Genomic DNA, 26,721 nt, shown 5'->3' with positions numbered 1-26,721 from the left:
TTTCCACCCGACAGAGACAATACACATCTTGTGTTCGAAACAGGTTATAGTCTGGGTTGATTGTCAAGTCAATCTCCTCCCCTTTTCATGATTATTCCCATCTAATCCACACTAATCCAAGTCTACACTGTATACACTGTAATAATTGCAGTGGAGTTTTAACCTATTTCCTCGTATTACATTTACTGTTATTAAATGTTTGAGTATCAATCAACAAGGGCTGTTTTAAAGGTCCTACAACATCACATTTTTGTGTTTTTTGTGCCCCCTATGTGTTTCCTATACCCACAAATACACAATTTTGAACAATCAAGCTTTCTCATAATATGGCGCTTTTATGGAAATTGCTCTCATTAACAGCTTGAATGATTTGGTCATATGCGTGATGTCACATGTACGCCCTACTTTGTATAATTCCTCCCCCTCTTCAGTCTTCAGTTCCAAATTTGCATTTCCACTTTGTTTACAATATCCACCATTGTTGATTTTCCAAGCTGGCATGGAATGGAAACAAGTCTGGTTTTACCTAGCATCAGTATAACCAGTAAGAGCCCTTTAGGTGAGGCATGCATCCACCTGGGTGACAGCAGACTGCTGGGCGATAACCAGTAAGATGCCCTGAGAGCCCTTTAGGTGAGGCATGCATCCACCTGGGTGACAGCAGACTGCTGGGCGATAACCAGTAAGATGCCCTGAGAGCCCTTTCCCTTTAGGTGAGGCATGCATCCACCTGGGTGACAGCAGACTGCTGGGCGAGCGCTGGTGCTTTGGCATGGGGGGGTCAGATCAACATATGGAATGAATTCTGTACTGGCCATATATGGAGCGTGTCTTGAGTGTACAGGGTTTGATGAGGTCAGATCAACATATGGAATGTCAGAACAGGAAGGACAGGTGGGGGAGGACCTTTTCTGACATGTCAGGTCAGGTCCATATATGGAGATCTAAGGGTTTGAGGTTTGAGGTCAGATGTAGAGTTGCTGGCTGGCTCCTATGCAGATCTAGGTGATGATCCAGTCTTCTCCATGTATGGTTATTCAGGGTTAGATTAGGTCAGTGTACTGATCGTCATATATGGAGATGGCTATATATGGTGGCGTGACGTGTCACAAGGCGTAATGTCACGAGGCGTGACCATATATGGAGGTGTGGGGTGACTAACTAACTAACGGACGGACGGACGGACGGACAGACGGACGGGAGATGCAGGTTTTCATAGTAAATGCAACCTGCAGTCGCAATAATGACTCAAAGATTAAATCATTTGCATATCAGCGCCCCTACCAAATCAGGACATTGTGGTAGGTCTACTGCAGCTAAAATTACTTTAGAAGCCAAACAGAAATGACATGAACTGGTTGAAGTGGTGATTTAGGCTAAAAACAATTGGAAATACGTTTGTGGGACATAAACAATAATGATCAAATATTAAAAACTGTTTTAAAATGCATGTTTTAGTTCCTTCAAAGATGACGGTCACAGTTACAGTGATCTAATTATTTTTAACCAGCCACATTTTCAATTACTTAATTTTCTTCCACCAAGACTGCAGCACTGCCAGAACATATTATTCAAATTAATTCAAGGCATACTCTATTAAACGTGCACATATTCTGAAACTGTCATCAATAGCATCTAACTTGTGGAGAAGGAGTCACTGAGCCAAGGAAAAAGCGATATTAAATATTTTTGTTTGCCTGATTAACCCATTTTGACCTGAGATCAGATTCTAAAAATGTCTTCTACATCCTGACAGTTTTCTGAAAAAGCTGTTTCTATGTCAGTGGTTCTTCGATTTTTCAAAAATAGCAGACCTACAAGCTTGTAGATCTGCTATTTTTGAGTGGTGCAAACCACTCCAACAACTGGCTTTGTACCCGTGTACCCGTGTTCGTATCAAAAAAATGAGCATGGTTGCTATGGTTAGTGTGTGACGTCACTGCACCACTCAGTTCACACGGGTGTGATTTTTAAATAGCTAAAGCATAACATAAATGCTAACACCAAAAGGGGTTCCCGCCCAGAATGGGTTAAACAAAACATACAGTAGTGTCACCTACAGTACAGTCGTTTCTCTCATTGCTCTGACAGAACAACATTGTTGTGTTTATTTTTAAACGTTCTGCTTTCTCAGCTTTTCTGTCAGCATAATGGTCTGGTGAGACATGTGACCACTAACCACTGTGACCAGCATACTGATGTCCTTTTGTCAATGTGGGTCGAGAGCTCATTCTTCAGTTTAGAGCCGTGGTTCTCAAATAGTTCCATGTCAAGGATCCCCAAATGTCAAGATGTTTCAAGATAAAAATAAAAAAGCAGATTGTGAGCTTGTAGATCGTCTGTTTTTTAATATGGTAGTCAAAGTATAAAATAGGTTTAAACTGGTTTAATCCATTAGGATTCAGGAAAGTATCTGTGTATTTGCGTTGTATTTGCTATTTTTGTACATTTTTGAAAAATGTTGAGTGTGAGAACTGCTGACGGCCTCAGGTCTTAATGGGTTAAACTGATCGTCATGCCATATTAACACATTTTCCTGGATGGGACCACATGGAAACCCCTCAAAGACCCCTGGGGGTTCCCCGGACCCTACCTTGAGAACCACTGGACAATGTGAATACATTGTCTACTACAGTATGTTGAGTTGTGGTATGAAACATCTGTCTCATTTCCTCTCAACAAGTTTCATATCCTGTCCTGACAGGAACCTGTACGTGTACACTGTAGGAAACAATACAATAAAAAGATCTTGGGCTCCATTCTCGTCACCCCTAAAGCCCTTCTTTGCCTTTTTTTACTATTTTGAAAAACATTTTTGAATAGTTCAACTAGCCAATCTACATTGACACGTTGTGAGCTTGTAGACTGGCCATTTTAACTATTCAAAAATGTTTAGCAAAATAGTAAAAAAAAGGCAAAGAAGTTTAGGGATAAGGGGTTTAGTGGTGACGAAAATGGAGCCCCTTGTGCCAGAGACCTAACCCCTTGGATGAACGTAAAATAAAATGGTGTGGGTGTCCTCCTAATCTGCGATTTGTGAAACAGATCCCCCCCAAAACTGGGACTGGTTCCTAAACAATTTACACAATATGTAAAATTAGGATGTTTTAGTAATATTGTTCCTGCTGTTCTACATACAGGTGAATTAATCACAGATTGAGGCTTTAACATTTGCTTTTATGAATTAACCCAGACCAGACACACACCCAGACATTCGGATTTTATGGAAGATGCTTCTGCACACATTGCTACTAGTTTCACCACTTCAAAAGTTCTCCAATGCTCTAATCTTAAAATAATAACCGAGTATCGAGTATCCCAGATCCCAAGAGTATCCCAGATCTTATCCCAGATCTTGATAAACTGACGCATCAGACGTTTACGTTTGTAGATTCACTATATTCTAATAGGGTTTAAGTGGCTAAACAATTATTTATGTATTATTATGCATATCACAGTAAACAAGCCTACTATCATTAGTAATGCACTGTTTTCTCATTGTAATGAATGAAGAAAAGCTCATTGCACTCTGCTAGAGACTATAGTTATGAATATACAATTCATAACAAAATTACTTTCAAAAAGAATATCAAGATATACCTTGCCAATTTGCCAAGTACATAACTGTGAACTGTGATTTGCGAATTTGTTCTTTTGATTTATAATGTGAATTTGTTCTTTGTATTTGTTTTTATTTTGTTCTGTTTTTTATTTTAAATTGTATTTTTAGTTGTACATTTGTATTGTATTTGTTTTATTCAGTACCCCAGGAAGACTAGAGGCTCAGTCATGTGTCTCTAATGGGGATCCTTCAATAAACATAAACATAGAGACTATAGTTGCTCAGTGAATTTGTGCTGTCATCTCTAGTGTTGCTGCTCAGTGAATTGGTGCTGTCGACTTTTTGGCTTTTTAAGTGGACTAGACTTGTACGTGCCCGTTGGCCACCGGCCTACTTGGGAACGATGCAACTTGGGAACCTAATAATAATACCCGTCTTGTCATAGCACCCATTTTAACTATCTGTCTGTGTCCCTTTTGTGCCCATACTGTATGGAGATATCTGTAGTATGCAATACCTGTTGTCATAGCACCCATGTTTACTGTCTGTCTGTGTCCCACATGGAGATCTCTGTATATATCTGTCTGTCTGCCTGTGTGTGAAGAGTGCAAACTGACTGTGAAAAGTAGTCTGGTTAAGTAATCAATTGTCAGGTGTGTGGTTGCCATGGCAATCAATTGGATGAGGCAGAGGCTGGCAATTGCACAGGTGAGGGGATTTAGGCTGATTAGGCCCACTGGTAGAGCCTGACCAGAGCCTTTTGTGGTGGTTTTGGAGAACCGTGGGTCCGACCGACTCAGGCCAGGGGATTCCCACTGAGGGGATTCCCAGAGCAGCCTCAATTGCCTGAGCCTCAATTGGCTGAGGTAGAGGCTGGCAATTGCACAGGTGAGGGGATTCCCACTGGCAGAGCCTGACCAGAGCCTTTAAGTGGTGGTTCTGGAGAACCGTGGGTCCGCCCGACTCGATACCGGGCACTGCACTCCCTGCGGGGGTGTGGACCACGTGGGTCAAATGTGAAGTCGGTGGGGCAAACGGTTGTCGAGTTACGTGCATTTCAACCGTACACACACGCACGCAGACACACAGAGACATGGCGCATTTATAGTAGGATGTGTGACTGAGTGTGACAAATAGCAAAGAGGAACTTGCAGAAAGCTTGTAATGTAGAGCTTTGCACACGAGGACAGTGTGGGAGTAAACATTGTCTGTGTGTCCCTGACCTCTAGGTTGACCAGCACTCCTCCTACGCAATGCTGTCCAGTCAGCTCGGTTTTTAATTCTGTCCCATGTGAGCTGAGTGGTTCCTTTCACTTGTCTCTGAACAGAGCATTATGTCAGCGATTTGTCTTGTGAAACAGTGGACACAAATAGACATCAGAGTTTACTGTTATGCTGCTGACCTTCACTTTCAGGTCGGGGAGGGTTATTTTATTGTCGGTATCAGCTAGAATGCGGGATTCTATCCTTATTTCTGTGCGCTAGACTCCTGGGAGGTGGATTGCAACACCTACCATCAGCTCCCAGTACTTACCTTGTGACCGACTGAGCTTAATCAATACTATCAATCAATACTACCAATATTGATACAACCCTATCAGGTTTGGATTTACTGGTGGGGATGAGGGTCATGTATGCCTCTGCTATTGATACACCCCCCCAGCTGATCTACAAGCTCACAATGGGGCGTGATGCGACATCTTGTGAGCTTGTAGATCGGCTATTTTAACTAATTGTTGTACGATGAAGTGAGTAGGGTTAAGAAAATGTTCCCTTCTTTTTTTGTTTTGTTTTGTTTTTATATTTACAATATATCCTCATGTCCTTGCATTCCAGGAGACCAACGAGCAGAAGCTGTATAAGATCGCCAACGAGCTCCTGCAGACGGAGAAAGCGTACGTGGAACGTCTCGACCTTCTGGAGCAGGTAAGGAAGAAGCCCCGCCCCCACACAGAGAAACGCTGCAGTTCAACTTTCACTCTTAAGTCTCGCAGAGCCAGACAACCTCTTTACTATACACCCCCCTGATTGAAAGGCGGGAAACGGAAGCAGTTATTCATTCAGTTAGTTAGTTATGTTCCGTCCTTTTTTCTGTGCACGAAAATATATATTTTAAAATATCTTTATTATTATTATTATTATTAAAAAAATCACACCCGTGTGAACTGAGTGGTGTAAGGTATTATATAGCCTGATCAGCTGTGGTCTGACGTAATGTCTGACGTAATGAAATCACACCCGTGTGAACTGAGTGACCATAGCAACCATGCTCATTCTTTTGGTACGAACAAACACGTGGACACGTGGACACGTAAACTAACAAAGCCAGTTGTTGGAGTGGTTTACACCACTCAAAAAACCAATGAGTTAAGAGGTTTCTGCCTGACAGCAACAATACACTTTGATGGGTATATATACAGCATGTGTGGGTCTGCAGGTGTTCTGTGCCAGGCTGATGGAGGAGGCAAATAAAGGATCCTTCCCAGTAGAAGTGGTGAAAAACATCTTCTCTAACATTTCATCCATCTGGAATTTGCACAGCCAGTTCCTGTACCCAGCCCTGGAGAAACGCATGGGGGAGTGGTGAGTTCAACGCCTTTGATTAGGGATGGGATGATATTGAAATGTCATGTCTGATTTATTGATTGATTGCTGTCTTTATTGATCATGAAATTATAAAACGTATGTCACATTAACAACATACATCTGACCCACAATAATCCAAAAGGGTAACGGAAAAAAAAGCTTACCTGGTTCCATTGCGGTTCCATTGCGGTCCTTAGTAATAAGATTACCCATAATCAAGTCCGTTGCTCTCCCCAGGTTGGGGGTGTGTAGAGCCCAGGATCACATTATATAATTGACACAGGGGTGTAAAATGGGTTACAAAATTGTGAAAAAAAAGAAGAAAAAAAAAGATTCAAGAGTATTTTAAGTGGTCAAACTAGCGATAGAATAAATGTCCAATATTCTAGAAAACCCTAATGATCTTGGCAATTTCAAGAACGCCTCAATCTCCAATCTCTTCAAAACATATTTTGGTTGTTTATGAAACAGCACTAGGGTAGGGGAGGGGGTGGGAGTAGCTCCTTTCACACTGTTTCACAAATGGCCTAACAAAATATTGAGTGATGTATGTATGTCTGTGTCTCTCATGTGTTCAGGGAGACGACGCCTCGCATCGGGGACATCTTGCTGACTATCACTCCCTTCCTGAAGATGTACGCAGAGTACGTGAAGAACTTTGAGAAGGCCATGGAGCTGCTGAAGCAGTGGCCGGAGCGCTCGCCAAGCTTCAAGGCCATCATCCTGGAGATCCAGGTACTGTGTGTGTGACTCCTGTAACCTAACAGGCTGCTCCACAAGCACAGAGCAGTGAGAGCACATGGACACTGGACAGTAATGCCTGATTCATTCTGCATTGTGCGCTGAACTTAGCAGACCTAAGGGGCACGGTGGCACAGTTGGTAGTGCTGTCGCCTCACAGCTAGAAGGTCCTGGGTTCGATTCCCGCTGGGGATGCTGTGGTCGCTGGTGGCGTGTTCCCTCCTCCGCGTCATCAGTGCCGCTGCCCCCCCAGGTTGGCAGAGGAAGTGTAGCGCCCAGGATTACATTAGATAATTGGCACTGGGTGGAAAAACTGGGTTGCAAAATCGTGGGATAAAAATTATATTTAAAAAAAGAACTTAGCAGACCTACACGCTCACAACCAGTGTTGATTTCGTCGACTAAAACTAAGACGAAATGTTCGTCGACTACCTTTTTTCACTGACGAAAACTAAATGGAAACTAAATGAAAACTAAGCTACGATGACTAAAACCAAGACTAAATATACAGACAATTTCGTCAACAAATTAGTAGACTAAAATGTTAGGGAGGGACTAGTGTACAAGAGATCCAGTATAAGTCATTTTACAATTAGTTGCATGCTGAAAATAGCCAATCTACAAGCTCACAACGCGTCGAGCTGCGATGAGTTGTGGGCTTGTAGATCAGGGCTATTTTCAGCAAGTGAAAAAAGTCATTACGACGGCATCAAGGCCCGCCAAAATACATTTTGTTCGACTAAATCAACTGTAGATTTAGTCGACTAAAATCTTATGATATTTAGTCTAAAACTAGACTAACACTAACACATGACTAAAATGTGACTAAAACTAAATGAAAACTATTCAAGAGACTATGACTAAAACTAAAATCTAAAGTTTCTGCCAAAAAGAACACTGACTTCAACGGAAGTGTGTGTGTGACTCCTTTAACCTAACCGCAGGCTGCTCCACAAGCACAGAGCAGTGAGAGCACATGGACACTGGACTGGACAGTAATGCCTAATTCATTCTGCATTGTGCGCTGAACTTATCAGACCTACAAGCTCACAACGCATTGCATAATATCATTGCTGTCGGGCAGAAACTCTTATCTTCATATTTCAACTTTGTGTGTGTTTTTTCATAAATTAACGCCCTACTTGATCATACTTCAGCGTCACTTGAAATGCGGCGCGAAGCGACACCTTTTGAGCTTGTAGATCTGCATTCTCCAAGTATGAATCAGGTTTATTTTGGCCTAATGTTCAAACTAGAATAGAGTTCAATCTACAGTAACTATGACTAATTAGTCACATGTGTACATTGGATGTTGTCGTTAATCAGAGCCAGGAGGTGTGTAGGAGTCTGACCCTGCAGCACCACATGTTGGGGCCGGTGCAGAGAGTTCCACGTTACGAGATGCTGCTCAAAGACTACCTGAAGAAACTACCCCAGGAGGACCCCGACCGCAGAGACGCAGAGAGTACGTACACACACATTTTAACATCTATTCATGTCCACATACATACATTGTAATAAAGGAGAAGATACAAGACACATTTTTTAGACGCTTGAACAACGTTCGAACGGCGTTCAAATGACGTTCAAACAACGTTTGAATGTTGAAACGACAGTACATTTCAGCCATTTGAAAAGAGCCAATCTACTGCTATTTTCAAAAGACTTGTATGCATTTGAAAACTTGTGAAATGGGACATTCTGCATAAAGAGTACTTTCTACTTTTGGTACTGACATACATTTTGATACCAATACTTTTGTACTTTTACTCAAGTACATTGAGTAAAAGACTTTTACTTGTAACAATAGTATTTATATATGCAGTATTGATACTTTTACTAGAGTATATATTTTTTAACTTTTTCCACCACTAGTTATTTCTATTATTGTCTGTCAAAGCAAAGCAAAGTTCTTTGTTTACCCAGGGTAAGTGGACTAAGCTTGAGATGCTTGTTTACAGCCACGCCCTGCTCATAGAACATTTCATGGTTGGGGTTCAATGCCTTGCTCAAGGGCACTGTCATGTATAATCTAATCTAAAAGATAATGATCCAATGTTTACCTCTCGTGTCCTCCCTAGAGTCCTTAGACATCATCGCCATGGCAGCCACTCATTCCAACAGCGCCATTCGAAAATCCGTAAGTAGCGACGCTATTGGTCATCATCTGTCACCGTAGGTTAATAATGCACTGCTTCTCAATGTCAAGTCCTTTGCGGTTCTGTAACTCTGAGAGTGTACAAATATGGTCCCAAAGGGACCATTATAGTAAAAACCATTATTAATCGTTCCATTTGTACAAGCTTGAGAGTTCAATTGTACAGTGTACTTCATTAATTTAATTCTTTTCAAGACAGCCCCTCTGGTGTCTGACCTAGTGCCACATCCAGTGTCTCTCTTCTTGTGGATAGAACCCACACACGCCTTACTTTAGCCTTATTGTAGATTGGCTCAAATGGGGGTCTGTGGCCTAGTGCATAATGAATCTGGTGGTGCTTGTAATGTCTGGCAAGCAATGCTACATCTGTAGCCCCATTGCAGTTTTGTGTGAACATTCCGTGTTCCTGGTTGTTTTCAGGATAATCTGAAGAAACTGCTGGAGATCTATGAGATGCTGGGCGAGGAGGAGGACATCGTTAACGCCTCCAACGAGTTCATCAAGGAGGGTCACATCCTGAAGCTGGCTGCCAGGAACACCAACGCCATGGAGAGATACCTTTTCCTGGTGAGACTAAACACATTGCTCTATTCTGCACTACACAGCCATGTTCTGATGAGTAGGGTCAGACCCTACTCATCAGAACATGAGTAGGGTCAGACCCTAGGGTCAGACCCTACCCTAGGGTCAGACCCTACTCATGCAAGATAAATAAGCAACCAGTTCTATGAAAACAAGCCCAAAAGAAGCGACTATAGGCTACGGCTTTTTGAAAATAGATTATCTATCGACTATTTAAAAAGGAAGCAAGCCCTAAAGAGAAGCCCCCAAAAAAACGCAACGACATGATGGGTCATTAGTTTATGAAAACACAAAAAAGTTTACATTTTGTAGGTTTCTGTGTGGAAGCTACCACATTTAACAGCATATACTGTATGTTGTCTGTGTGTCATCAGTTCAACAACATGCTGCTATACTGCGTGCCTAAGTTCAGCCTGGGCGCGGCCAAGTACACGGTGAGGACGCGCATCGGCATCGATGGCATGAAGATCCTGGCCACGCACAACGACGACTACCCTCACACCTTCCAGGTGTCTGGCAAGGAGAGGACCCTGGAACTGCAGGCCAGGTACATGATGACACCAACGCAACATTCCATTTTCAAGTAGCCAAGTATAAAATAGGGTTAAACTGGTGGGGGGCCTCCGGGCCCCACTTTGACAACCACTGCTTTGGGTGAATAGCATTTAAAAGGAGGCAACCTAGATGTGTGCAGCTGAGCTGAGCTGCCTTCAGCCCATGTTTATTTAGCTGTTTCCAGCACCCTCTGGTGGACAAATGTGACAGTGACAAATAAAGGTACATACCAGTGGTAAACACAGACAAAAGGATAGACTAGTTGGATCATGTCATCCCCATCCAAGTGTATGTACTGTATGTTATGTTATTTCTTAGAATCTTAGAATGTGCAAATCTTTCCCACTAAGATACAGTATGTCACAGAGGAAAACTTGAAAGAATATCTATTTCCATGAGGACAGACTGAAAGTGTTTAAGTTTAACCACTTGAACCTCAGTATCCCTACTCTGGATAAATCCACGGAGGGGTGCCCTGGGCGCAGCCATAGCTGAGGTGTCACATCAAGTGCAGCTTGTCACCTCAGTATTTACTGCCTACACCTGGCCTACAGGGCAGCCCTCCGTGGATTAATCTATAGTGTGACTAGCTAATACAAACAACCCCCTTGAAAACGAGTTGCTGCAACTCCTCTAGCAAAATAAACCACACGTAGTGTAATTAACTAAGCGATAAAAGTCCTTTCAGAGGTCTGCTCATGCGGGGCGCGACAACGCAAGCGTAAAAAACACAATTCAGGTCTAGTCAGTCGCGGGTGTATGCACGAAACAAGCACATTTTCACGGGACCGCACCCACGTATATACGCTTGCGTTGTCGCCCCTCAAGTTCTCCGTGCGTACAAAAAAATACTCAGGCCTCTCATTGAAAATGAATTACTAGCCGCGTCAGTCGCTGGCCATCTGAAGGGCCATGAGACAGGAGAGGGAGTGCTATATTGTGGTGATTTATCACATGTATAACCTTTTCACAAGCCGTATGAAAACCTTTGTTTGTTTCTCCCTCAGCTCTGAACAGGACAAGGCAGACTGGATAAAGGTACATGAGTGTGTTATTTATTAGTACAGTACAGTATGCATGCATTTTATGTGTGGTATTTACTGTAGCTGTCTGTCAGGTGGAAACCTCATATGATATGTCCAAAACTGTTACTTTCCAATTTTCAAATTAATAAATAGCTGGCATCTTGATCTGCTATTTGCTATTTTTGATACTTTTGGGCAAAGCTATAGTATGTTCAACTATTTATAAAAAAACCCACAAATGGTTAAAATAATTATGGAAATAATAGGTTTCTGCCCAACAGCAACAATATATTAATTAATTTACAATTTGCAGCACAGTAGGCTATGTGTCTTATGCAGTTATGTAGTGCTGATGATGTGTGTGTCCTACAGGCGTTCCAGGAGACCATTGAGATCTTTCAGCAGAAAAACGAGACATTCAAGACTGCAATTGCAGCCAAGGAGGTGGACGAAGTAACAGTACGTGTTTAGCATTATTCATTATGATTATAGATTGGTGGTTCTCAAACATATTCATGTCAAGGACCCCCAAATTGACATGCACTCGCCCACATGTGAACGTTTATTCAAAAACATGAGATCTACAAGCTGTGTGTTGTGTGTGCCAACAGAAGGCGGAGCTGGGTAAACGTGCACCTCGGTGGATCAGAGACAATGAGGTGACCATGTGTATGAAATGCCAGGAGTCCTTCAATGCTCTGACCAGACGGAGACACCACTGTCGAGCCTGCGGTTATGTGAGTCACCTCCGTCTTACTCGCTTTTAGACTTCAGACAGTTTTAGAAGATCGTTGCTGTAGGGCAGAAACCTCTTATCTCCATATTCTAACTTTTTGTGTGTGTGTGTTTTTTTTTGTTTGTAAATGTGTGCCTTAACTTGGCAAAAGTATCAAAAGTAGCACATCCACAGCCGAGGGGTTTTGAGCTTTGTTGATCTGCTACTTTTGCTTTTTTTGATTATTTTGCATTATTTGAATCCTCAACAGTAACAGTTTTGGACATAATGAGATTCCTTTGCACCCGACAGAGATGAGATGCTCTTGTTATCCAGTGAGTGACTGACAAAGTACAAAATCAGAGCAAAGTACATAAGATCTAGTCACAAGTAGAGTGCAGAGAGAACAATGTAGGGCAGGGGTAGATCACGTTTAGCTGGGCATTTTGAAAGTAGCTCTCAAATTAAAAATCACACCCGTGTGAACTGAGTGGTGTAAGGTTTTATATAGCATGATCAGCTGTGGTCTGACGTAATGTCTGACGTCCGATGTGAGGTATTATATAAGGTAAGGTATTATATAGCCTGATCAGCTCTGATCTGACGTAATGAAATCACACCCGGATGTGATTTCACAACTGGCTTTTTTTGTGCAGAAAAAATGACCATGCTTGCTACGGTCATCCAGTTCACCCGGGTGTGATTTAATTACGTCAGAAATTATTTTAAACATAGCAACCATGCTCATTTTTTTCTGCACACAAAAGCCAGTTGTAGGAGTGGTTTACACCACTCAAAAATAAGTGTGGGCGCACCTGATGTAGGGCCTCAAAGAGGATGCAGGAACAGTGGGCACCTTTTGTCTTTTGCCAAAATGTAGGGGGAAAAAAAGAATTTGGAAAATTGTGTTATTTAGTAATGTAAAGTATACATGATTTGAACATGCACTGTCTGAACATCATTATCAGACATACAAATGTACCCTTCAACTTCTCAGTAGTGGGAGATGAATGTTTGATACCTCAGTGCTGAGGAGAGGCGCTGTCTAGTGAATAGTTATAGTATTATTCTCTAACGTTTGTTCTTGTGATCAGGTGGTGTGCTGGAAATGCTCCGACAATAAGGTGGCGCTGGAGTATGACGGCAACAAGCTCAACAAAGTGTGTAAAGACTGCTACTCCATCCTGATTGGAGAAGAGAGAGCCGAGGGGAAAAAGAAGGGAATTCTAGAGGTGAGGAGCACTATGGCCTTATGCAACACACACACACACACACACACACACACACACACACACACACACACACACACACACACACACACACACACACACACACACGTCACACACGTCACACACACACACACATACTTGTGAGGAGGACATCGACATTTTAGGACAGCGATACTATGAATGCCATTTTTACAATTTGATGGAATTTTAACTGTAATAATCCTGAAGCCGAAAAATAGCCGATCTATATAAGCTCACAACTCGTCGCAGCAGTGTACACAACTAAGTATAAATTGTTTAACTCTTAATTCCAAAGGCCTAACCACAACCTGAATCTTTTTCTAATAGTAAACTTATCTCTAAACATATTTTTATTTCAACCATAAAACAACAATGGTCCTCTCATATTCGACATTTGGTGCTCACGTGTATACAGTAGTATCACATGCTTCTCCTTACTATGCAGATCGAGGCGGCCCAGTTCACGGGCAGCAGCGTCATGTTCAGCTTCCTTCGGCAGTACTGTGAGAAGACCAAGCAGTGGCAGAAGGTCTGGTGTGTCATCCCCAAGAACCAATGCCTGGTGCTCTACGTCTATGGAGCTCCACAGGTAAACTGGACCATGCAACCCTTGGACTCCAATGAAAAAGGAATGCATGTCCGCACACTGAGTTGTAGCTCCCAGGAAGATTTATTTATTTGTTACAACGTTTCGACCTCTGTGGGTCTTCGTCAGGTATGAGTACACAACATCAAGAGGCGTATTATATACAACAGCATATGGGCAGGTCAACAATGAACAAGCTCTGTTGCAATGATGATTTTCATCATTGCAACAGAGCTTGTTCATCATTGCAACAGAGCTTGTTCATTGTTGACCTGCCCATATGCTGTTGTATATAATACGCCTCTTGATGTTGTGTACTCATACCTGACGAAGACCCACAGAGGTCGAAACGTTGTAACAAACAAATAAATAAATCTTCCTGGGAGCTACAACTCAGTGTGCGGACATCCATTCCTTTTTCATTGTACGTATATTTTTGACCAGCACCTGCAGAATGTCTTGAGATGTGCGTGCTTCCTTTCGGATCCTAACCCTTGGACTCCAAACCTGACAGACGACGTGACAAATCCTCAGTCTAAAAACAGCTTCTTTGGGACATTCTACGTGAAAAATGATTAGTAAAAGTGGAGTTTTGAAAACCCACCATCCGCAAAGTGAATTACTAAAGCGTTGATGCTTTGAAACTATAGTGCTTAAAAGTTATTAATATTTATTGATATTTTATACAGAATGTTCCAGCCTGAATTAACTGGCAGGCTAAACACATTTGACACATTTGTTTTATGAAGCTTCACTTGTTTTATCTGTTTTACTCTTTTTGATGTTCCGTTTTTACTTTATGGTTTTATATTGTGGTTTATTCCACAGCAATTTCATAAATAACATCAAACGTACTTACTATGTGTGTCTGCAGGATGTGAAGGCCCAGTGCACCGTCCCTCTGCTGGGCTACAACGTGGACGACAGCCTGCGACCCACCGAACCCCAGGCCGCCTTCCCATTCCGCCTGTCCCAGTCCAACTCCATTCACAACTTTGCCGCCGAAAGCGAGGAGCTCAAGCAGCGCTGGCTGAAGGTGATCCGGGTGGCGGTGACGGGCGAAATGCCAGAATGCCCGCCGCCGCAGCCCAACGGCAGCAACCCCCCCACGGACAACATCAACGACGCAGCACAGGAGGCCCCCACGGACGGCACATAGGACGGATGGCTCGCGTGTGCCGAGAGACTGCTTGTGTGCAGATGATTTACTACTACAAAACAGACCATCACACTCCCTATGCTGACCTGCTGGTTATGGCAACGCGTTCTCACAGCCGTTGTGTCAAACGGGCGACGAGTTGGGGCAGGATTTGACCGATTGCAGCAACCCTCTCACGCGGCGGGACTCCCCTGCTTCAAACGTTGACGAGACGGGACCTGTCACATGTTGTCGAGGACGGATGATTAGTGATTATTTTACCTATATTGGTATGCAACTTGAACAGTGCTGAGTCTGCAGAAGCGGACTTGCGAGGCAGCACAGAGAGAGCCTTACGTGAGCGAGTGGCCACTCAGTCAGTCACCTAACGGCTCGCTCTGCGCCGCCTCACAGGGCTAAAGTCTGCTTCTGACTTATTTTTCTTGTTTTTAGCGGTCTCAAACTATTACAAGTTGCCTATTACAAGTTGGGAGTGAGAACGGCACACTCCGAGTGTTGAAAAATGACTATGCGGGATTCCCGTTCCGTCAAACAAGGTCACACGCCGTCAGATGTTGCCCCAACTTGTTGAGAGTGAGAACAGGTTGAATAAACATTGACTCTCCTGATAGCTGTGCTGATGATGGAGCTCATCGTGTTCAGGGACAGAGTGGAGAATCAGTGCTGGATGATAAGCTGCCTTGGCCTGGATCTGTACTAATCACGTGTGAAGTGTTAAAGTTGGCCCCACCAATAAAGCTGTGCTGAAATCAATGGGTTCTGGTACAATCAACACTAGGACATGGGTGACCCCTCAGGACCGGTTCTGCTAAAAAGCATTTTTTCCTCCCAACTGAAAATGCACCCCCTAACGCCTAGAGTTGAAAATAGTTTAACTCTGAGCGGCCAGATAAAAAAACACACGTAGCTGTTGTTTCCAGCATAGCATAAATACGCTGCGCTCCTGTTGAAATCAGCACTCAGGAAGAAAAATGTATTGGTGGACACAGCCTGTAACTGCAGATTCAGCTGCCTACAGTATGTTAAGGGCATCAAAACAACTGTCTATGTTTGCCTGTGCTATACCATAACGCCTGATTCATATTCGGCGCTACGATAGCGGCGAATGTCGAAAACGCCATATCTACAGCTCATGATTTTAGGTCGGCTTTTTTCAGCATTCGACGCCGTCATGCGCCAGAGCATAAATTTGGAATAACTCAACTTTGTGTAGAAAGTGTTATTGTTTTTTTTATTTTGTCCTTTAAAAGAGAGCATTGTGTTTTAAATGTACAGAAAGAATCCTTTTGCAACCTTTTTTTATATGATGGATGAAAGGAGACAGTGTTTAATATAAGTTACAGTTTCTGTCATGGTGGAGTATGATTCTAGATGTGGGGCATAAATAATAATAATATAATACTGGACATAATCATGTCCAGTAGTCTCAGATCATGATGCTGACTCAGTCTAATCACACTCATCTTTTAAGTTAGGCTAGTGGACGTGATAGACAAACTATTTTAAACATACACAAAATATGTCATAGCATTATAATAAAATTGAATTCTCAGAGTGGATTCAAACTTTAATAAAATGGCACATGGCAATCCTGTGTATTAACATACACAACAACATTACACACATTTCAGCAATAAGGCCGGTACAGAAAAAACCAGTAACAGACAGAATAGACTAGAATTATTAGTATTATTCATGTTGCAGCCTTTCTCTGTAGATTTCTCATGAGTGATGGAGAAAGACACACACCCCCACCAAGCAGAACAATCAGATGGAAACATAGCAAGGTGATGTGTGAAATGTAAATACGTTTTTTTTAATGCTGTAATTAATTTGTATTATTTAAAGTAATTTATAGAATATAACAAGCATGACAGTGAAAGAATAGCTAGCACAAATAAATCTATGCCTCAGTTTGTTCCTTTATACTCGGTCAGTTCATGATAGTCAAACAGCTATGTAGGTTTCATTGCTATATCTCAAACTCCCCCTGTCAGTACACAGCAGTATATGACAACACAAACTGTATGAACATGGATGTAATGCGCCTATTAGTATATCCCTTTGTGTGTTCATTGACATTTTGAATTCTCGTTTTGATGCAGCGACTGTCACTCAAGTCTTCCCTTGTTCTGTTGTCCCCACTCCCCTGCGCCTCAGTATTAACTACAAAACAAAACAACCTACATCATCTGTAAGATCTGAATGTAAACGCTAGAATTTGTACATACGTATGCTACCCCAATCCCACACGAAGGTTTGAAAATCCATGCACTTTAAAGTCTTATATAAAGTGTACCTTGTAAGAAAAGAAACCAAGATTAAATATTATGGTTAAAAAAAATGATTCTTCCTGTTTATTTTTGTGTATTAGTTACAAGACTGTTTACATGCAGATTGATTGGCATGCCCACATGTCCCTAGGTGCCCAGTCGTCCAGGTGCCTAGACAGGTGCCCACATGGTTGGTTTTGAGGTGCTGTTTAAAACCCAGTAGATCTGTTTATCAAAATTGTGACATATTTTGCATCACAGCAAGGAGTACTTACTGAAGGGAAGGCCAAGTGTGCAATAATATAGTTAGTATAACCAGTAAGACGCCCTGAGGGCGAGAAGCGACCTCGCCCTTCACACCCGCCTGGGTGACTGCAGACTGCTGGCAAAATCGTGAAAAACGACATACATATGTCATACAACAGCATGAACTATAGTAGGCCTATGTCGTTTTTTCATGATTTTTCAAATCCTCCAAAATCACGAAAAACGACATGCTATAGTATGCCATCCGAAACCATGAACTTTAGTATGTCGGTTTTTCATGATTTTCATATTTTTTTCAAATCCTCCAAAATCACGAAAAACGACATGCTATAGTATGCCGTCCGAAACCAAATATGAGAAATGTATAACTTTGGCATGCTACTAGTCCTACATACTTAAACCTAGAAACCCCATTCGAACCTATTTAGGTTCATCTTATGGTGGACATGTTTGCCTGAAAAGGCTTTCAAATTTGAGAAATGTATAATGGCAGATAGTGGCACGTCAAAAAATCACTTTCACCAGAAACTCCATTCACACTTTTTATAATTCAGCTTTCTGTGGAGACACATGCTGGAACTTTTTACTTTGAAATGTTTTGTAGTTTCTGAGTTATTTAAGTTAAACACCCAATGCATTCCCAATGGCAATAGCACAAACTTTGGCATGCTACTAGTCCTACATACTTACACCTAGAAACCCCATTCAAACCTATTTAGGTTCATCTTACGGTGGACATGTTTGCCTGAAAAGGAATCTTTGAAATGTTTCATCGTTTTAGAAATATAGTGCTTTCAAATTTGAGAATTTTACAATGGGGCTCAATGGCAGATATTGGCACGTCAAAAAAGCACTTTCACCTAGAAACTCCATTCACACTTTTTATAATTCAGCTTACTGTGGAGACACATGCTGGAACTTTTTACTTTGAAATGTTTTGTAGTTTCTGAGTTATTTAACTTTAACGCCCAATGCATTCTCAATGGCAATAGCACAAACTTTGGCATGCTACTAGTCCTACATACTTACACCTAGAAACCCCATTCAAGCCTACTTAGGTTCATCTTACGGTGGACATGTTTGCCTGAAAAGGAATCTTTGAAATGTTTCATAGTTTTAGAAATATAGTGCTTTCAAATTTGAGAATTTTACAATGGGGCTCAATGGCAGATATTGGCACGTCAAAAAAGCACTTTCACCTAGAAACTCCATTCACACTTTTTATAATTCAGCTTACTGTGGAGACACATGCTGGAACTTTTTACTTTGAAATGTTTTGTAGTTTCTGAGTTATTTAACTTTAACGCCCAATGCATTCTCAATGGCAATAGCACAAACTTTGGCATGCTACTAGTCCTACATACTTACACCTAGAAACCCCATTCAAGCCTACTTAGGTTCATCTTACGGTGGACATGTTTGCCTGAAAAGGAATCTTTGAAATGTTTCATAGTTTTAGAAATATAGTGCTTTCAAATTTGAGAATTTTACAATGGGGCTCAATGGCAGATATTGGCACGTCAAAAAAGCACTTTCACCTAGAAACTCCATTCACACTTTTTATAATTCAGCTTACTGTGGAGACACATGCTGGAACTTTTTACTTTGAAATGTTTTGTAGTTTCTGAGTTATTTAACTTTAACGCCCAATGCATTCTCAATGGCAATAGCACAAACTTTGGCATGCTACTAGTCCTACATACTTACACCTAGAAACCCCATTCAAGCCTACTTAGGTTCATCTTACGGTGGACATGTTTGCCTGAAAAGGAATCTTTGAAATGTTTCATAGTTTTAGAAATATAGTGCTTTCAAATTTGAGAATTTTACAATGGGGCTCAATGGCAGATATTGGCACGTCAAAAAAGCACTTTCACCTAGAAACTCCATTCACACTTTTTATAATTCAGCTTACTGTGGAGACACATGCTGGAACTTTTTACTTTGAAATGTTTTGTAGTTTCTGAGTTATTTAACTTTAACGCCCAATGCATTCTCAATGGCAATAGCACAAACTTTGGCATGCTACTAGTCCTACATACTTACACCTAGAAACCCCATTCAAGCCTACTTAGGTTCATCTTACGGTGGACATGTTTGCCTGAAAAGGAATCTTTGAAATGTTTCATAGTTTTAGAAATATAGTGCTTTCAAATTTGAGAATTTTACAATGGGGCTCAATGGCAGATATTGGCACGTCAAAAAAGCACTTTCACCTAGAAACTCCATTCACACTTTTTATAATTCAGCTTACTGTGGAGACACATGCTGGAACTTTTTACTTTGAAATGTTTTGTAGTTTCTGAGTTATTTAACTTTAACGCCCAATGCATTCTCAATGGCAATAGCACAAACTTTGGCATGCTACTAGTCCTACATACTTACACCTAGAAACCCCATTCAAGCCTACTTAGGTTCATCTTACGGTGGACATGTTTGCCTGAAAAGGAATCTTTGAAATGTTTCATAGTTTTAGAAATATAGTGCTTTCAAATTTGAGAATTTTACAATGGGGCTCAATAGCAGATATTGGCACGTCAAAAAAGCACTTTCACCTAGAAACTCCATTCACACTTTTTATGATTCAGCTTACTGTGGAGACACATGCTGGAACTTTTTACTTTGAAATGTTTTGTAGTTTCTGAGTTATTTAACTTTAACGCCCAATGCATTCTCAATGGCAATAGCACAAACTTTGGCATGCTACTAGTCCTACATACTTACACCTAGAAACCCCATTCAAGCCTACTTAGGTTCATCTTACGGTGGACATGTTTGCCTGAAAAGGAATCTTTGAAATGTTTCATAGTTTTAGAAATATAGTGCTTTCAAATTTGAGAATTTTACAATGGGGCTCAATGGCAGATATTGGCACGTCAAAAAAGCACTTTCACCTAGAAACTCCATTCACACGTTTTATAATTCAGCTTACTGTGGAGACACATGCTGGAACTTTTTACTTTGAAATGTTTTGTAGTTTCTGAGTTATTTAACTTTAACGCCCAATGCATTCTCAATGGCAATAGCACAAACTTTGGCATGCTACTAGTCCTACATACTTACACCTAGAAACCCCATTCAAGCCTACTTAGGTTCATCTTACGGTGGACATGTTTGCCTGAACAGGAATCTTTGAAATGTTTCATAGTTTTAGAAATATAGTGCTTTCAAATTTGAGAATTTTACAATGGGGCTCAATGGCAGATATTGGCACGTCAAAAAAGCACTTTCACCTAGAAACTCCATTCACACTTTTTATAATTCAGCTTACTGTGGAGACACATGCTGGAACTTTTTACTTTGAAATGTTTTGTAGTTTCTGAGTTATTTAACTTTAACGCCCAATGCATTCTCAATGGCAATAGCACAAACTTTGGCATGCTACTAGTCCTACATACTTACACCTAGAAACCCCATTCAAGCCTACTTAGGTTCATCTTACGGTGGACATGTTTGCCTGAAAAGGAATCTTTGAAATGTTTCATAGTTTTAGAAATATAGTGCTTTCAAATTTGAGAATTTTACAATGGGGCTCAATGGCAGATATTGGCACGTCAAAAAAGCACTTTCACCTAGAAACTCCATTCACACTTTTTATAATTCAGCTTACTGTGGAGACACATGCTGGAACTTTTTACTTTGAAATGTTTTGTAGTTTCTGAGTTATTTAACTTTAACGCCCAATGCATTCTCAATGGCAATAGCACAAACTTTGGCATGCTACTAGTCCTACATACTTACACCTAGAAACCCCATTCAAGCCTACTTAGGTTCATCTTACGGTGGACATGTTTGCCTGAAAAGGAATCTTTGAAATGTTTCATAGTTTTAGAAATATAGTGCTTTCAAATTTGAGAATTTTACAATGGGGCTCAATGGCAGATATTGGCACGTCAAAAAAGCACTTTCACCTAGAAACTCCATTCACACTTTTTATAATTCAGCTTACTGTGGAGACACATGCTGGAACTTTTTACTTTGAAATGTTTTGTAGTTTCTGAGTTATTTAACTTTAACGCCCAATGCATTCTCAATGGCAATAGCACAAACTTTGGCATGCTACTAGTCCTACATACTTACACCTAGAAACTCCATTCAAGCCTACTTAGGTTCATCTTACGGTGGACATGTTTGCCTGAAAATGAATCTTTGAAATGTTTCATAGTTTTAGAAATATAGTGCTTTCAAATTTGAGAATTTTACAATGGGGCTCAATGGCAGATATTGGCACGTCAAAAAAGCACTTTCACCTAGAAACTCCATTCACACTTTTTATAATTCAGCTTACTGTGGAGACACATGCTGGAACTTTTTACTTTGAAATGTTTTGTAGTTTCTGAGTTATTTAACTTTAACGCCCAATGCATTCTCAATGGCAATAGCACAAACTTTGGCATGCTACTAGTCCTACATACTTACACCTAGAAACCCCATTCAAGCCTACTTAGGTTCATCTTACGGTGGACATGTTTGCCTGAAAAGGAATCTTTGAAATGTTTCATAGTTTTAGAAATATAGTGCTTTCAAATTTGAGAATTTTACAATGGGGCTCAATGGCAGATATTGGCACGTCAAAAAAGCACTTTCACCTAGAAACTCCATTCACACGTTTTATAATTCAGCTTACTGTGGAGACACATGCTGGAACTTTTTACTTTGAAATGTTTTGTAGTTTCTGAGTTATTTAACTTTAACGCCCAATGCATTCTCAATGGCAATAGCACAAACTTTGGCATGCTACTAGTCCTACATACTTACACCTAGAAACCCCATTCAAGCCTACTTAGGTTCATCTTACGGTGGACATGTTTGCCTGAAAAGGAATCTTTGAAATGTTTCATAGTTTTAGAAATATAGTGCTTTCAAATTTGAGAATTTTACAATGGGGCTCAATGGCAGATATTGGCACGTCAAAAAAGCACTTTCACCTAGAAACTCCATTCACACTTTTTATAATTCAGCTTACTGTGGAGACACATGCTGGAACTTTTTACTTTGAAATGTTTTGTAGTTTCTGAGTTATTTAACTTTAACGCCCAATGCATTCTCAATGGCAATAGCACAAACTTTGGCATGCTACTAGTCCTACATACTTACACCTAGAAACCCCATTCAAGCCTACTTAGGTTCATCTTACGGTGGACATGTTTGCCTGAAAAGGAATCTTTGAAATGTTTCATAGTTTTAGAAATATAGTGCTTTCAAATTTGAGAATTTTACAATGGGGCTCAATGGCAGATATTGGCACGTCAAAAAAGCACTTTCACCTAGAAACTCCATTCACACGTTTTATAATTCAGCTTACTGTGGAGACACATGCTGGAACTTTTTACTTTGAAATGTTTTGTAGTTTCTGAGTTATTTAACTTTAACGCCCAATGCATTCTCAATGGCAATAGCACAAACTTTGGCATGCTACTAGTCCTACATACTTACACCTAGAAACCCCATTCAAGCCTACTTAGGTTCATCTTACGGTGGACATGTTTGCCTGAAAAGGAATCTTTGAAATGTTTCATAGTTTTAGAAATATAGTGCTTTCAAATTTGAGAATTTTACAATGGGGCTCAATGGCAGATATTGGCACGTCAAAAAAGCACTTTCACCTAGAAACTCCATTCACACGTTTTATAATTCAGCTTACTGTGGAGACACATGCTGGAACTTTTTACTTTGAAATGTTTTGTAGTTTCTGAGTTATTTAACTTTAACGCCCAATGCATTCTCAATGGCAATAGCACAAACTTTGGCATGCTACTAGTCCTACATACTTACACCTAGAAACCCCATTCAAGCCTACTTAGGTTAATCTTACGGTGGACATGTTTGCCTGAAAAGGAATCTTTGAAATGTTTCATAGTTTTAGAAATATAGTGCTTTCAAATTTGAGAATTTTACAATGGGGCTCAATGGCAGATATTGGCACGTCAAAAAAGCACTTTCACCTAGAAACTCCATTCACACTTTTTATAATTCAGCTTACTGTGGAGACACATGCTGGAACTTTTTACTTTGAAATGTTTTGTAGTTTCTGAGTTATTTAACTTTAACGCCCAATGCATTCTCAATGGCAATAGCACAAACTTTGGCATGCTACTAGTCCTACATACTTACACCTAGAAACCCCATTCAAGCCTACTTAGGTTCATCTTACGGTGGACATGTTTGCCTGAAAAGGAATCTTTGAAATGTTTCATAGTTTTAGAAATATAGTGCTTTCAAATTTGAGAATTTTACAATGGGGCTCAATGGCAGATATTGGCACGTCAAAAAAGCACTTTCACCTAGAAACTCCATTCACACTTTTTATAATTCAGCTTACTGTGGAGACACATGCTGGAACTTTTTACTTTGAAATGTTTTGTAGTTTCTGAGTTATTTAACTTTAACGCCCAATGCATTCTCAATGGCAATAGCACAAACTTTGGCATGCTACTAGTCCTACATACTTACACCTAGAAACCCCATTCAAGCCTACTTAGGTTCATCTTACGGTGGACATGTTTGCCTGAAAAGGAATCTTTGAAATGTTTCATAGTTTTAGAAATATAGTGCTTTCAAATTTGAGAATTTTACAATGGGGCTCAATGGCAGATATTGGCACGTCAAAAAAGCACTTTCACCTAGAAACTCCATTCACACTTTTTATAATTCAGCTTACTGTGGAGACACATGCTGGAACTTTTTACTTTGAAATGTTTTGTAGTTTCTGAGTTATTTAACTTTAACGCCCAATGCATTCTCAATGGCAATAGCACAAACTTTGGCATGCTACTAGTCCTACATACTTACACCTAGAAACCCCATTCAAGCCTACTTAGGTTCATCTTACGGTGGACATGTTTGCCTGAAAAGGAATCTTTGAAATGTTTCATAGTTTTAGAAATATAGTGCTTTCAAATTTGAGAATTTTACAATGGGGCTCAATAGCAGATATTGGCACGTCAAAAAAGCACTTTCACCTAGAAACTCCATTCACACTTTTTATGATTCAGCTTACTGTGGAGACACATGCTGGAACTTTTTACTTTGAAATGTTTTGTAGTTTCTGAGTTATTTAACTTTAACGCCCAATGCATTCTCAATGGCAATAGCACAAACTTTGGCATGCTACTAGTCCTACATACTTACACCTAGAAACCCCATTCAAGCCTACTTAGGTTCATCTTACGGTGGACATGTTTGCCTGAAAAGGAATCTTTGAAATGTTTCATAGTTTTAGAAATATAGTGCTTTCAAATTTGAGAATTTTACAATGGGGCTCAATGGCAGATATTGGCACGTCAAAAAAGCACTTTCACCTAGAAACTCCATTCACACGTTTTATAATTCAGCTTACTGTGGAGACACATGCTGGAACTTTTTACTTTGAAATGTTTTGTAGTTTCTGAGTTATTTAACTTTAACGCCCAATGCATTCTCAATGGCAATAGCACAAACTTTGGCATGCTACTAGTCCTACATACTTACACCTAGAAACCCCATTCAAGCCTACTTAGGTTCATCTTACGGTGGACATGTTTGCCTGAACAGGAATCTTTGAAATGTTTCATAGTTTTAGAAATATAGTGCTTTCAAATTTGAGAATTTTACAATGGGGCTCAATGGCAGATATTGGCACGTCAAAAAAGCACTTTCACCTAGAAACTCCATTCACACTTTTTATAATTCAGCTTACTGTGGAGACACATGCTGGAACTTTTTACTTTGAAATGTTTTGTAGTTTCTGAGTTATTTAACTTTAACGCCCAATGCATTCTCAATGGCAATAGCACAAACTTTGGCATGCTACTAGTCCTACATACTTACACCTAGAAACCCCATTCAAGCCTACTTAGGTTCATCTTACGGTGGACATGTTTGCCTGAAAAGGAATCTTTGAAATGTTTCATAGTTTTAGAAATATAGTGCTTTCAAATTTGAGAATTTTACAATGGGGCTCAATGGCAGATATTGGCACGTCAAAAAAGCACTTTCACCTAGAAACTCCATTCACACTTTTTATAATTCAGCTTACTGTGGAGACACATGCTGGAACTTTTTACTTTGAAATGTTTTGTAGTTTCTGAGTTATTTAACTTTAACGCCCAATGCATTCTCAATGGCAATAGCACAAACTTTGGCATGCTACTAGTCCTACATACTTACACCTAGAAACCCCATTCAAGCCTACTTAGGTTCATCTTACGGTGGACATGTTTGCCTGAAAAGGAATCTTTGAAATGTTTCATAGTTTTAGAAATATAGTGCTTTCAAATTTGAGAATTTTACAATGGGGCTCAATGGCAGATATTGGCACGTCAAAAAAGCACTTTCACCTAGAAACTCCATTCACACTTTTTATAATTCAGCTTACTGTGGAGACACATGCTGGAACTTTTTACTTTGAAATGTTTTGTAGTTTCTGAGTTATTTAACTTTAACGCCCAATGCATTCTCAATGGCAATAGCACAAACTTTGGCATGCTACTAGTCCTACATACTTACACCTAGAAACTCCATTCAAGCCTACTTAGGTTCATCTTACGGTGGACATGTTTGCCTGAAAATGAATCTTTGAAATGTTTCATAGTTTTAGAAATATAGTGCTTTCAAATTTGAGAATTTTACAATGGGGCTCAATGGCAGATATTGGCACGTCAAAAAAGCACTTTCACCTAGAAACTCCATTCACACTTTTTATAATTCAGCTTACTGTGGAGACACATGCTGGAACTTTTTACTTTGAAATGTTTTGTAGTTTCTGAGTTATTTAACTTTAACGCCCAATGCATTCTCAATGGCAATAGCACAAACTTTGGCATGCTACTAGTCCTACATACTTACACCTAGAAACCCCATTCAAGCCTACTTAGGTTCATCTTACGGTGGACATGTTTGCCTGAAAAGGAATCTTTGAAATGTTTCATAGTTTTAGAAATATAGTGCTTTCAAATTTGAGAATTTTACAATGGGGCTCAATGGCAGATATTGGCACGTCAAAAAAGCACTTTCACCTAGAAACTCCATTCACACGTTTTATAATTCAGCTTACTGTGGAGACACATGCTGGAACTTTTTACTTTGAAATGTTTTGTAGTTTCTGAGTTATTTAACTTTAACGCCCAATGCATTCTCAATGGCAATAGCACAAACTTTGGCATGCTACTAGTCCTACATACTTACACCTAGAAACCCCATTCAAGCCTACTTAGGTTCATCTTACGGTGGACATGTTTGCCTGAAAAGGAATCTTTGAAATGTTTCATAGTTTTAGAAATAT

General features: G+C 40.3%; 1 protein-coding gene across 3 annotated transcripts in view; it reads left to right on the top strand.

Annotated features, from left to right (window-relative positions):
* LOC306923277 (FYVE, RhoGEF and PH domain-containing protein 4-like) overlaps window positions 1–17,234 on the top strand; it is a 93,076-nt gene extending 75,842 nt beyond the window's left edge. For all 3 annotated transcript variants that reach the window (XM_079501316.1, XM_079501315.1, XM_079501314.1), the window contains 13 exons: window positions 5,399–5,488; window positions 6,000–6,145; window positions 6,727–6,883; window positions 8,216–8,354; window positions 8,971–9,029; window positions 9,468–9,614; window positions 10,004–10,176; window positions 11,192–11,222; window positions 11,582–11,668; window positions 11,821–11,946; window positions 13,019–13,156; window positions 13,620–13,763; window positions 14,635–17,234. In XM_079501316.1, the coding sequence (XP_079357442.1) occupies window positions 5,399–5,488; window positions 6,000–6,145; window positions 6,727–6,883; window positions 8,216–8,354; window positions 8,971–9,029; window positions 9,468–9,614; window positions 10,004–10,176; window positions 11,192–11,222; window positions 11,582–11,668; window positions 11,821–11,946; window positions 13,019–13,156; window positions 13,620–13,763; window positions 14,635–14,919 (1,722 nt within the window). In that variant the 3' untranslated portion in view covers window positions 14,920–17,234. The remainder of the gene's footprint in view (window positions 1–5,398; window positions 5,489–5,999; window positions 6,146–6,726; window positions 6,884–8,215; window positions 8,355–8,970; window positions 9,030–9,467; window positions 9,615–10,003; window positions 10,177–11,191; window positions 11,223–11,581; window positions 11,669–11,820; window positions 11,947–13,018; window positions 13,157–13,619; window positions 13,764–14,634) is intronic.
* Window positions 17,235–26,721: the final 9,487 nt, after the last annotated feature.

Source organism: Electrona antarctica (genome assembly GCF_951216825.1).
Source record: "Electrona antarctica genome assembly, chromosome: 5".
Lineage (NCBI taxonomy): Eukaryota > Metazoa > Chordata > Actinopteri > Myctophiformes > Myctophidae > Electrona > Electrona antarctica.
This window is presented reverse-complemented; position numbering and strand designations above follow the sequence as displayed.